Source organism: Octopus sinensis, linkage group LG7 (genome assembly GCF_006345805.1).
Source record: "Octopus sinensis linkage group LG7, ASM634580v1, whole genome shotgun sequence".
NCBI classification, from domain to species: domain Eukaryota; kingdom Metazoa; phylum Mollusca; class Cephalopoda; order Octopoda; family Octopodidae; genus Octopus; species Octopus sinensis.
Window position 1 is genome coordinate 62,058,778 of NC_043003.1, and position 14,536 is coordinate 62,073,313.

Here is a 14,536-nt window from a genome sequence, read left to right on the forward strand (position 1 = left end):
ATATATATATATATATACAAAGTATAGGACTTACTTCACAAGTGATCTAAACGATTAGGTACACTAAGTGCTGTAACGGATTACTTGGACTCATTAATACGTACCATTCACATTTTCCCAATTTTCCCCTATTTGTCTCTGATGACCTTTTTCCTATAATAATATTTTACATGACATGAGATGTTTACCTCTTTAACAATTATATATATATATATAAGGGAATATTATTCTAAACTTAAAGGGAAAAATTCAATTTAGAAATACTAAATCAAATTTCACAAAATATAATATACATATATATATATAAATTAGAAAAAGACCACCTTTTATCAATTCAATAATGAAAAATTAAATTATACTATTTAGAAAGATCACATATTATAGAAAAGATAAAACACATAACGATGATTAAGTAATGTGCAAAATAATAAATGAATAAATAAATAAAAACTAAACAATTTGCACATTACTTAATCATCGTTATATGTTTTATCTTTTATTTAATCTTTCTAAATGGTATAATTGAATTTTTCATTATTAAATTGATAAAAGGTGATTTTTTTTCTAATTTATATATATATATATATATGTATGTATGTGTGTGTGTGTGTGTGTGTGTAGATAAGTAAAGAAGTGGAGTTTAACTTCATCACTTTATTTATTTATGTGATACCAAAACATTTCACTAAACCCTGAAATTTCTACCTTTATAAGTAGGCTGTTACATCCTTAGTACTTATGTGAATTTTTGCAACCCTGATAACTATTTATTTATTTTTTACATGTTATTTGTACACATTGAAAAAATACACATACATTTATATATATATAAAGTTAATCCAAACAAGAAAGCACAAAAAAACACAACACGAGGATGTGGAACAAATATAGTATTATTGGACGCGAAGGAAAGAAGGAGGGTTTAACGTTTCAAGCGGAGCTCTTCGTCAGAAACATAGGAGAAGGAAAGATCCAGAGAAGGGAAAACAGAGGAAAAAATCGCCAACGGTGCACACGCGGTCACATTTTGAAATATATATATATACATACATACACACATGCATATATATATATATATATGTATATATATATATATAGCTGGTTATAAAAACTCCAGAAGAGAGAGAGAGTAATAACGTGTACTAAGCCGTAAAGCAAGTAGCCATATCTAAGTGGCAAATGAATGTTATTACTAGTTTAACTCCAGGTGGATTCTCCACAACTGATTTTCGGTGCAAGCTCTGCACCTTTACATACAATACATCTCTAGAAGAGTGTATACACACAGGGAAGTCCACATGGTGGTCTTCTCACTGTGTTTAAATTATTTATACACTCTAATATTATAAAAATATTTGCCATATGACTTTTATTACATGTGGTAACCACTGGTGTTAATTGTTAGATCATTAATTTAATAAATTTTACCCAGTATTTATATATATATATATATATATATATATTAATTTAAAAAATTAACATCTCTTACAGGTGTTTCAATTTTAGATCTTCAGAAAATTAATTAATAAAATGAAAAATTATTTGAAAGTCGAATCTCTTCAGAGGTAGTTTAAGATATACAAAATAGGTGTTCAATTCCTGCATGTTAAGTATACAGCTGCAAAACATGGTTTGCAGCCATATACTTCACTCAGCATGCAGGGATTGAACACCTATTTTGTATATCTTAAACTACCTTTGACGAGATTCGACCTTCAAATAATTTTAAATTTTATTAATTAATTTTCTGAAGGTCTAGAATTGAAACAGCTGTTAGAGATGTTGTCAATTTTTTACATTACTGAATAATAATTTATTAATTGTCTCTCTATTTTCTTATCTTATCTAAATAAATAAATATGTATAAATAAATATGTATACATATAGTTACCTTACAGTTGAATATTAATTGTAATGTTCAACATTTTTTGTATAGGTAACTAACCAGTATTTTCATTGGATTTTACTATCTCTTAATGAGGTTTTTAACCTTTATTTGAACCAGTTGCACTGTCAGATTTTAATGTGACGGTTATAAATTATTACTCAGTAGGCCACACTAATGAGGTTCAGGGTTTAAATACCTAAAAGCCGAAACCTGGTTTGTGAATATCCCTAATTGCTTAATATTTTTATTTTGTGCTGTTAGATGTTTTAATTCTTTCTGTTTTCCTCACATACTGTTTTTCTCTGCTATCTTGGTTTGGTACGGTGGAAAAATTTAAGACTTTAGCTCTTATTTCTAGCAGTTAGATGCTTGTAAAGCATCATTACACTTTGTGCAAATTTATAATTCATAGCTATATAATGCTATTGCGCCTGCAATCTACCTATGTCACTGCTGGTGATATGAAAAGTAGTGACATCTGATTTCAAATCTCAGTGTTTTAATGTTTTGCTTATATATATATATATATATATATATATATATATATATATGTATATATATGTAAGGTTAGTTGAGTTAGATGTTGGAATAACCATCTAAGAGATAAAAATATCCGTTATACTACCGATATAATTACCTATGTTAACCCTGGACATACATATGCAAGCATATTATGCTAACAGGTTACAGATAATGACAAAGATAAACAGAGTTTATCAGAAATCAAATTTAAAGTAAACATGAAATGGAGAAATAATGATCAACAACAATTGACTAATATCAATTATTATGTCATATGTAAACAAACAAATAGACTGTATCCCATCTAACGGTTGTTTCTGCTTCCAATGTTATATGGTATTGCCACTGAAAATTCTGAAAATGATATTCATCATATTTGGTAATACATCCCAAAGTGACACATAAGCAAAATGGTATAATTTAAATATATTAAGCCTTTCATCTTCTTCTTGAGGCTCTTCTTTTTTTCTTTCCTTTTCCTTTATGTATTTTTCTTCACTCTGATGAAGCTTCAGATTCCTGATCGGATGTATTACCGAATATGATGAATATTATTTTCAGAATTTCCATTGGCAATACCGTATAATATTGGAAGCAGAAACAGCTGTTAGATGGGATACAGTCTATTTGTATTTAATTAAAAAGTAATAATTGATGTAAGGCAATTGTTGTTGATCAATATTTCTCCATATTTTTCATTCATGTTTATCATAATTTTATTATTTTAATTGTTATATGTCCCCATGGTTTCTGTGTGTGCCCCTTGTGGGTAAGAATCATTTTCATAAAAAGTTTTGATCTGTGCATGTTTCATGTTTATCCTGATGAGGGAGTCATCGCTATGATGCACTTTAGTGTAAATGAACTGCGGTGGTGAGCTCCCAAAATGGCCATAGATATATGTGAATGTTGAATTTGACCTGTGATATCTGTTTATTATGAACTTTGGATGTACATGTGTGAAGGGAGTAAAAGACTTTTTTCAAGATGTATGTAAATTTGACCTGTGGAAGTCTGCTTACTTATGAACTTTGGACATACTTGTGTGAGGGAAGTAAAAGACTTTTTCAAATATTAAACAAAATTTTTGTTTTAATCTTTAAAAATATTTTAATGGTCTGATAAAATCTTTTTAGTTGGTGGACATTTATTTTATTTTAGTTTTATTTTTATCTTTATTTTATATTTGTCCATTAGGCTTTTTGGTAGTTTTGAAATTTTAGTTGTTATATTTAACTTTTGACAAGCCATTCTATTTGTATTTTATTAGAATATATATATTTGTACCTTCTGTGATTTTATGTATATGTATTATTTTTTTATGTGTTTGTAGACAATGGTGTTTTTTATATATGATTAAATGTTTGACAGGTGGTGGTGTATGTAAAGTCGTTGACCCAAATTTAATGTTCTATAACCAATGCTTCTATATGTGTGTATATATATATTTATGTATGTGTGTATATATATATATATGTGTGTGTGTGTGTGTGTGTGTATATATGTGTGTGTGTGTGTGTGGTATATATATATATATGTATAAATCTTACTCTCTCTCTCTCTCTCTCTCTCTCTCTCTATATATATATATATATATATATATATATATATATATCATCATCATCATTTAACGTCCGTTTTCCATGCTGGCATGGGTTGGACAGTTTGATAGGAGCTGACCAGCTGAAGAGGGGTTCAGACTCCATGTTTGTTTTGGCATGGTTTCTCTGGCTGGATGCCCTTTCTAGCACCAACCATTTTACAGACTGTATTGGGTGCTTTTATGCACCACTGGCATGAGTGCATTCTATGTGGCACCAATACCTACAAGCCCAGAAGATTAGGGATGCTCAGCTGGAGAAGATTACATGGAGTAAGCCTGTATGCAAGAGCAACCACACTTTTACTTAACTTGATATGTCTTTTCAAGCATGCAGACTACCAGTAGTCTCAGTCCTCTGTCATCCCCTCTGTAAGTCCCAACATCTGTAGATCCTTTCTCACCACTCTGTCCCACATCTTCCTGGGTCTACCATTTCCACATGTTTCCACATTGATACCTCTTGATGCAACTGTTTTCATTCATACACATTACATGGCCATACTAGGATAATCATCTCTGTTGCATGCTACATCTAGTGTTATGTATATCAAGTTTTTCTCTTAAATCACATTCTGTCGTATATACACACTGACGTTACCTATCAAGTAAAACCAACTGGCTTTATTTCTTGCAAGTCTTCGCACATCTTCAGTAGTCACAACTCATATCTCACTGCCATATAGCATAGTTGTTCATACACAGGCATCATACAATCTGCCTTTTACTCTGAGGGAGAGGCCTTTCATTACTATCAGAAGTAGTAGTACTCTGAACTTCACCCAGCCTATTATTCTAGCAGCTATGCTCTCAGAGCAATCGCCACCTAAGTAACAGAAACTGTCTACTACTTCTAGGGATTCCTGCTGGCATGTGAGAGAATCTATTTTTTTTATACATTGCTGATGTTTAATGTACCTGCACATCTGCCACATGTAAAGTACCACCTAGAGTACCACCTTTAGTGAAACAAATTGACCCCAGGACACATTCTTTGTAAGCCTAGTACTTATTCTGTCAGTCTATTTTGCCGAACCGCTAAGTTATGAGGATATCAATTCACCAGCATCGGTTGTGAAGCAATGGTAGGGGATAAACACAGACACACAAATATATACATAATCGAAGGGCCTTAGAGCTAACAAAGTCTTAATACGTAGGAAGGCAGACAAATCACAAATCCCTTCAGGTAGATGGCCCTGCTCGATCTGTAGAAAAGGCGAAGGTAGAAACTTCATAAGATGCACCAGAGTGTAAGCAATGGACACATAAGAAGTGAAGCAGTATCAGAAGAAGGTTAACAAGGATGATAGTTTTTGTGTGTGAAGCGTGCACAGGTACAATAAACACCAAAAATGTACAGAAAATAGATTACATCACATGCCAGTAGGGAAAACTGGAAGTAGTTGATAGTTTCTGTTACCTAAGTGACCAAGTCAGTAGTTGGGGTGGATGCTCTGATAGTGTAGCTGCTAAAATAAGAATAGGCTGGGAAAAGTTCAGAGAGCTCCTACTGCTGATGGTAACAAAGGGGTTCTCATTCAGAGTGAAAGGTAGACTGTATGATGCCTGCGAATGAATTGTAAGAAATGTAGCTAGTATGCTCTGCTGGATGTGTAATGTCAGTGTGCATTCATGACAGTGTAAGCATCCTGAGAGAAAAGTTGGACACAAAAGCATCAGATGTGATGTGCAAGAGAGACGACAGCACTGATATGGTTATGTGATGCATATGGATGAGGACAGCTGTGTGAAGAAGTGTCACACTCTTAACAGTGGAGGGAACTTGTGGGAGAGGTAAACCCTGGAAGACATGAGACGAGGTGGTAAAGCATGATCTTTGAATGTTGGGCCCCACAGAAGCAATGACAAATGACATACCATTGAAGATATGCCATGCTTGCGAAGAGCCGTCAAACCAAGTGAGATTGTAGTTGTGGCCCATGCCAGTGTCTTGTAACTGGCCCATTCAAAGCAGCTTTCAATCATTTGGTGATATACTGTGCTTGTGAAGACCTGTCGAACTGAATGAAATCATAGTCATGGCCAATGCCAGTGCCATCTGACTGACACCTGTGCTGTTGGCATGTAAAAAGCACTGTTGGAGCAGTGACAAGTGACCAAGACATTTGGCAATACACCCTGCTTGTGTAGAGCTGTCAAGCCATGTGAGACCATATTCATGGCTGACGCTGGTGTCAGATCAATGGCACCTGTGCTGATGGCACATAAAAAACACCTACTAAACTCCTGGAATGGTTGGCATTAGGAAGGTCATCCAACCATAGAAATCTTGCCAAATCAAATCAGAACCTGGTGCAGCCGCCTGGCTTACCAGTTTTCAGTCAAACCAATCAACCCATGCGAGCAAGGAAAGTGGATGTTAAATGATGAGGATATATATAATGAGCTTCTTTCAGTTTCCATCTACTAAATCCACTCACAATACTTTGCTATAGTAGAAGACACTTGCCTAAGCTGCCACACAGTGGGACTGAACCTGGAACCATGTTGTTGGGAAGTAAGCTTCTTACCACACAGCCACACCTGCACCTATATATCCATATATATTTATGTATATATATGTGATACATGTGTGTGTGTGTGTGTGTGTGTGTGTGTGTGTGCACTCATACATGTTTGTGTGTATTACTAACTCCTTGCCTTGACTCCATGTGATAGTTGTTAACAAATGTCACTGTTACACAATCTTCTGTGAAAAAGTGTTTGGTCATGGGGAATATTAATTTACTTGGAAGCAGGTGAGGCTTAGACACAGGAAGAGCATCCGTTTGTAGGAAATCTGCCTCAACAAAATTCTATCCAACCCAAGGAGCATGGCACATTGGATACTAAAATAATGAATATGTGTTGAAAAGCAGAAAGCTAATGGACAGTTCGTTGCAAAATGACATTGTGGGATACTGACTATTGATCACAGGGTTTAAACATTCTCATAGATGTACACACACATACGTACACACACACACACATCACATGCACGATATGTTTTGTACAGTTTCTACCAATTTGACTAAAAATACTGGTTGACCTGGGTGGCAACAGTAGCAAACATTTCCCTTTGGTACCACCAAGTGCAACTGAACCCAGAAACATGTGGTTGTAAAATAAATTTCTTAATCATACTTGTCTGACTCACATGTGATAATATTCACTAGATGTTGCTTTTAATTCACGGAATGTTTAATTTTACAAGTTTAACAATAAAAAACTGATTTTTCAAATTTATATTTTGTCCAATATTGAAGGAAAAAAACATGCTGTTAATTTTTTAAAACACAAAAAGTTAATTTTTCTCATTACAAAGACTGCAAATATTCTCATTCAACCGGGCTGTATTTTATTCTTTTTGTATTTTATTCTTTTAATCTTTTACTGATTTCAGTCACTGAACTGTTTTACCAGTTTAATACAAGGTCAAACACAACATTGATCAGTTTTTTTTCATTCATGGAGACAGGGGGAAGTTTGTGAAAGCTAATCTACCTTAATGGAGATGCATAAGGGTTATTATACCAAAGCATTATACCCTAACAACTGACAAAATCAATGGTTGCCATGAGAGATTATTCTATCATGCTCTTGTCCCATATAAACTACAATTTCTAAATTCAAAATATTTCATTTCCTAAATATGATTGATGTTAATTAGGATGGCAATTCAGGTGTGCACAAAGAAGAGTTTTCAACGCTTTCTTTCTTTCCAAATGATAATTTTTAAAACTCTGGTGGGCATGGTGTTGATATTAATAAATGCCCCAAAGTCAATGTTTTATCATTTACATTTATTTATTTTAAATCACATGTTACGAACAATAGCATCATTGATTACTGGCTTCTGCTGGTCCAAAGATTTTTTGATGGCATGAATGACAAGGAACTTGGCATATTAATCCAGAATTCACTCTTGAAGCACAAGTGTTCTCAGTTTTCTCATTTGTTCTCATATCTTTTGGTCAGTATGCACCTGGAGAAAATATGCATGCACACATGCACACACACACATGTGCACATGCACACACACACACACACACACACAAACTTTCTGTCAGTTAAATCTTCCTCAGAAGATACTGGATAAATTGAGATTATGGCAGAAGTGCTATAGTGCTATAATTTTGGGTCAATCCCAAAATTATGGGATGTGAAATTACAACTACACAGCTATGCTTATACCTGTTTATTCATTTCCTTTCTTTCTCTTCCTTCTGTTAGCAGGATCACAGCTCCCTTTTACCCCTCTCATATTATCAAGGTTAAAGTTAATTCATGTACAGTTTTAAGCATCAGTTGAGAATTAAAATTAAACATTTTATTTTCTACATATCTAGAGGGTTCTTTCATCATCTGCAAAAGCTGTTTTGATAAGGCTAACTAACTATTTCACTAAACATTTGCAATAAAATGAGTCTGACAGTATATCATAACTTAGGAAGGAATGAATTCATGCATGTGGGAATAATTTAGATGAACTAGATACAGGTGTTCAAAATTAATTAAAACGTATGTAAAAAAGTGCTTCCAAAACTGAGTGACTATAGGAAGCTGATTACTAAAAAGTAAAAGGATTATGTCAACTTTTTTTTTGCTCTCAGTAAAATAGTAAGATAGAACTTCAAAGTAATAATTTAGAAACTAGATGTAATTCTAAAAATGGATGAAATAAAATATTGATAGCTTCATCCATATAGTAATAGATACTGTATCTATATACGTACAAAAAAGCAGAAGCCAACTACATAGACTGTTGGAAACAACTTACAGTATATCAGCAATTATTAGCAAGATATTTTATGACAAATAGCATTAAAAAAGGTAAAAGAAAAATGATTGCACTCTACTTATAGATTCTTCTTAGGTATATACAATACAAAAGTCATAATAAGGATACAAATAACATGAGACAGAACATGTCAGAAAAAGCAAGCATACAAACATATCCAATAAATTTGAAAAAAAGAATTTCACAGCAATTCAGAAAATGAGAAGTATAATTTGTGTACAGCCATATTGCTAAAGGTAGAAACAAACTGGACTGGGATAATGAACAGTTGCACATTACTAAATAGTTATCTGCCACATTGCTTAGCATATCTTCAGAAAGGATATTTTAAGCTAGTGTTACAATATTAATAAAGTAGAAGACATTAAAAAGTAAGCTAGAAAATATTGCGTAACAAAGAAAAAATACATTACTAGAAAACTAATACAATTTATATATTTGGAAAATACAGGAGATAACTCCAGAAATGATTCAGATTTACATTATGACCTCATAAGCAAAACATAGTCTTCAGTATGTTTACCGAAATATTGATGGAAAAAATCACTGAATAAATAAATGTACAAGATGTACATTGGCTAGCATAGGAAAATAGAATTGTTTAGATAATAAATAACTTAGTGATGCCATTCACCTGGAAAGCAATAGTTAGTGATAATATATAGAAAACAGGGAGCATAAAAAAATGCTAACTAGAAATAATTATGCAGTGAAGTAAAAGCAATATTAGTCCATGACTAATATTATTTACATTATTTGGTGACAAACATAATATAACCACTCATTAATTCTCAGACTTTACTTAGGAAGCTTTCAACAAGAAAAATGCCATATCATATCATAATCATCATACTCATAAGCAGGAACATACGTCATCTTTCTACAATCTTGTAGATAAGAAAAGCACACTGCCTATAAAACAATACCAGCAAGAGCACCCAGAGAGTGTAAACTGCCGCCAAGGCAACACCAATGTCTTCTCAATGATTAGCCAGGGATGATTTTTAAAAATGAGAATATCTGAAATAAACTTGGCTACTTGATCAATGCATAACTGATCAGCTAAAACTGTGTTAAGAGGAGTTAGCTAACAACTCCACAAACACAACCACAGACAGAATTTTCCACATATGTAGTATATATATATGGCTGATGCACTGGAGTAGTAGTGCATGGTAAACGGATGTCCTCAGATGCCTAGGAGAATCTGTTAGAAGTTGTAGATATCTTTTGTTATTTAGGTGACCTAATCAACAGTGGTTGAGGATATTCTGAAAGTATAGAAGCTAGGTAAAGAACAGAATGGAGAAAGTTCAGGGGTCAGGGGTCTAATACTTTTGTTGGTAACAAAATGTTTCTGTATCAGAGTGAAAGGCAAACTGCATGGTGCTTGTATACAAACTGCAATGCTAAATGGTAGTGAGATAGTCTTGAATGTGGAAGAACTGTGAGCACTTGAAAGAAATGTTGCAAGTATGCTCCAGTGGATGTGCAATGTCTACATGCATAATTGATCAAGTAAAAATGTGTTAAGAGAAAAACTGAGCACCAGAGGAATCAAACAGTGTGCAAGAGCAAAAATTGCTTTGGTTTATGAATGTCATGCATATGGACAAGAATAGTTGCCTAAAGAAATACTGATCACTCACTGTTGATCAATCTTGTTGAAAAGGAAAATCAAGGAAGATATGAATTGGCTGATCTAAAAATACTGAAACTCCTGGTAAAGATGACGCGGAACTGATGCTTAGTGATATGTACAACTGGAGAAGAGTTGTCTATCTATGCTTGTATATTGTGGCTTAGTTTCTCAAAGTATAATGAATATGCACATAATTGAGTCCCCTCCCCACTGATCCTATCAACTGTGTCTCTCTCCAGCGTCATTTCCTACTAACATCTATTTTTCATTCTTACTATTGACAATCCCCCACCACCTTTGTCACTATGTATTTCTTACTCCCCACAATTCACAATCTCTAACCACACTCCTCAGTACCTATTACCCATCCTGTCATCACCCTCTTATTTCTGTATGATTCTGCTGCTCAAAGAAATGAAAGCAATACCTGTTACAATATACCATGTCATATCACCATCACTGTACTTCTAGTCACCTGTCCCTCATGTCTATACTGCTCTTTATCAGTATTCATCTCTCATTCTTATTGTCTCACACTAATATTGGCTATCTCCACCATATTTACCATTCACCACATTCATTCCCTATATATATCTGATCTCCTCCACCCAATGTTTATGTCATATAAACATATATGGTGCTTTGTTGTGAAACATATGTATATTGATTTCTAACTCTAAGTTATTAGTATCGCTATGCCTAAATGAAATAGTAAAATATATAACATATATACCTATATACAAGTACACATACACATGCACATACACATACACACACACACATGCACACAAGTGCATACACATATTGTCTTTCATATGCATATAATAAAAGTGTGTTCAATTATATTTATTTTAAAGGGTAAAGGATTTCCAGATATTAATACACGTTTGCTTTTGAAAACTTTATGGAATGAACTTCGCATTCCTGTATTTGGCTTAATGGATGCTGATGCTCATGGTAAGTTTACTTTTTTGTTTCTAGTTTAAAGATTAGTCTAATGTACGTAAAAGATTTTGAAACTGAATTTACTTTTTTAGGTTAAATGATGTAATTTTTCAAATAAAGCAAATCTAATATGGAAGAATTTTACAATTTTAATAATGTATATCTTTGCTGCTTTAAAAACTACATTTGTATTTCATATTAATGTAATATTATATTTTTTAAAGTTGTATATGGTATGTTATTTTGAAATGTTTCAATATGATCTTAATGAATATAATAATGGCAATACTATAGATCTCAGCTAATATATTATGTTTCAATACAATTTAAGCATTACTGCAGTGTTATGTTATTCCATTTGTTATTAACATTCATTTCTTTAGTAGTGAAATCTTTCTTATATTTTAATTGAATATATTTTAAATTATTTGAATGTATGGTAAAGCACATAAATGAATTTGTTAAACAATCTTAATAATAACTCTTATTTGAATAATATCACTAAAATATTGAATAATGTTTTTTATTTCATTCACCAATATTTCACTGTTTTCTGATAATACTCAAGAACAAGATGTATTAGTTGTATAGATTAGTGTATTTGAAAGTATTGCTCTTTGTCTACTCATACTTCCACATTGATCTGGAATTTTAGGTGGTTTCAAAATTTTAGGAACCTTTTAACATTGCTTGAAGGTTTCTCATGTAAGAAAGCAGTAACTCTGAGTAGAAACAGAGTAGATTCTCGAGTCCTAGCATTCAACTTTTCTAGTGCTTGTGTCAAAATAAAATGCACTTAATCCATTCTTTATTATGGTGGGCAATAGAAAGAGTGTTGAGCTTATACCATGTCCCTGCAAAAAACATGACATATACAATAAAAAAGTTTGAAGGTCTTCTCTGTTGCTGTGTCTGTTAGATGATGAAGGCCACAACATGTATTGAAATACCTAAGAGCCATCCACCATATTTCATTATGGAGAAACAGGTATAAATGACAATAAAAACAATTTGTGCAGTGGGAACTGAGAACCATTCAACCTAATTTGACACCAGTGTAAAACAATAAGATATGCATTTGAGTTTTCTTGTTTTACAGCTCAATCATCGTTTTACTGTTTTACAAACCTATCTTTCCAGTGCTGTTGTGAGATTCAAATCAATTTTTGATGTTTTCCTTATTTTAGTCTTCTTTTGTAGCTAAGGAATGATTTTCCATAATCCATTTTGAATGATTGAATGATGCAGAAAAGTATTCAAAAGTACTCTTTTCCATGTTTGTAGATATTAATACTGCTTTCTAGTAAACATTCTTAGAATATCCTTATTTGCCTTGATTATTAGATAAAGCATATACAGAGTGATTTGTTAGTTTAGTTAACTTCTTGTTATCTATACATTGCTGCAACTTGTAAACATATATGGCTACATTTTCTTCATCCACTTTGCTTATATGCACCAATATCAAGCTCTCTATTATTCTGTTAATCCTGATGGTAAAATGTAGTAAAAAAATGTTCATACATCTGTCACATTTTAATCTTTTCTACATAAACAACTTTATATTACATGGAATTCTATTAAGATCTGCAGCTTTAACTGTTTGAAGGTCTTCTTTGTTTTCTTACTAACTCTTTCATGGTCTTATTTTTGTTTGCTACATGTACCACCACTAGAATATATAATTTATCCTAAAATTGAATTTATTGCATCATTAACTTAGGTCCAAACAATTGTTAAGAATTGTTTTATTAACATTTTGGTGCCAGAAGTAATGCAGAGGAAAATTTTGTTTGTTTTAATATTTTCATGGCTCATTTCATCAATCCATTATTCTTATTTTAAGGCTGGTGAAAGAATTAGACTCCCACTAAAAAAATATTTAGCTACAACAGTATCTAACAGAAGTATTACATTAAGATGAACTTTTAAAGAATTTCATCTAATTGCAGTATTTCTGTTACAGCAAAAAAGCTTACTTATTTGGTACACAATAATTCCTAGATGTTGCACAAGCATTTATTGACAGCATTTGCAAACTGTTAATGAAGAAAAGTGTATGAATATTATGTTTATTTTGTTTCATTTCACTGATTTTCCTTGCATATCTGCCGACAGAAGTATTTGATAAACATATGCTTATTGTTTGTGATGGAAATCTGACTTGATTTTGTTTTCTTATATTTTCTGAAAATACATTTATAAGTTGATAGTTTTACAAGTTGTCATCAGCAATTTCATGGTTTTAACATTATACAAAGTATAAATGAAATGCATGAATATATTTGATATTCATGACTTTAAATCAATGAATATAAATAATTATAAAGACAAGAGATACTATGTTATTGATTTAGCTCATTATTATTATTATTTTATATGGCCTGTAAGCTATTTATCATCTGTGACATATCCATATACAAGATAAACTATTTTGGTTTTTTTCAAGGAAATATTTTATGCTTTCTATTCTATAGTAAAAATATGCAAGTTTTGCTGATAAATCCAAGTGGTTTGATAATAATTGAATCCTTGTTCTTTTGTTCTTGGTTTACTGTTGCAATTTTAACTGAACTACATTATTGTTGTAGCATGTTTTCATGAAGGGTTTTGCATAATATCCTAATATGATTATTATAAATTGTATGTATGTATGTATAAATTTATATCCATATATATGTATATATGTACAAATTGTGTAACCTCTTAAATTGTTTATTTAAACATAGTACTTTAAATGCGGAAAATACCTGACTAAATAAAGAATTGTCTCTTGTGATTTATATATTCTTCAGGAAGATACTTAGATCAGAGGGAACATAATAAAATAGATATAAATGTAGAGTTGTAAGTGCAGCATATAAGTGTAGCATACTCGCTTATTTTAATATTTGCCTTTACTATTTACAATTAAAGAAAGCTGTAAAAGAAACAAAATTTTATCATATTAACCGGAGAACCAGTTTGATAATATCATAAAACAGCACATACCAAGAAAGTGCATCATAAAATCACTTAGGATATCTTACATAATTTCAAAATTCCATTGTCTTCTAAGGTCAGTTTCCAGTTCCATGTGAAAAGCTAAAATAGCTATTTTGAATATTGTATTAGCCTTAACGGGTTGTATTGTAT

General features: G+C 32.1%; 1 protein-coding gene across 3 annotated transcripts in view; it reads left to right on the forward strand.

Annotated features, from left to right (window-relative positions):
- LOC115214428 (meiotic recombination protein SPO11-like) overlaps positions 1 to 14,536 on the forward strand; it is a 757,765-nt gene that overhangs the window by 145,671 nt on the left and 597,558 nt on the right. For all 3 annotated transcript variants that reach the window (XM_036504807.1, XM_036504808.1, XM_036504809.1), the window contains one exon: positions 11,314 to 11,413. In XM_036504807.1, the coding sequence (XP_036360700.1) occupies positions 11,314 to 11,413 (100 nt within the window). The remainder of the gene's footprint in view (positions 1 to 11,313; positions 11,414 to 14,536) is intronic.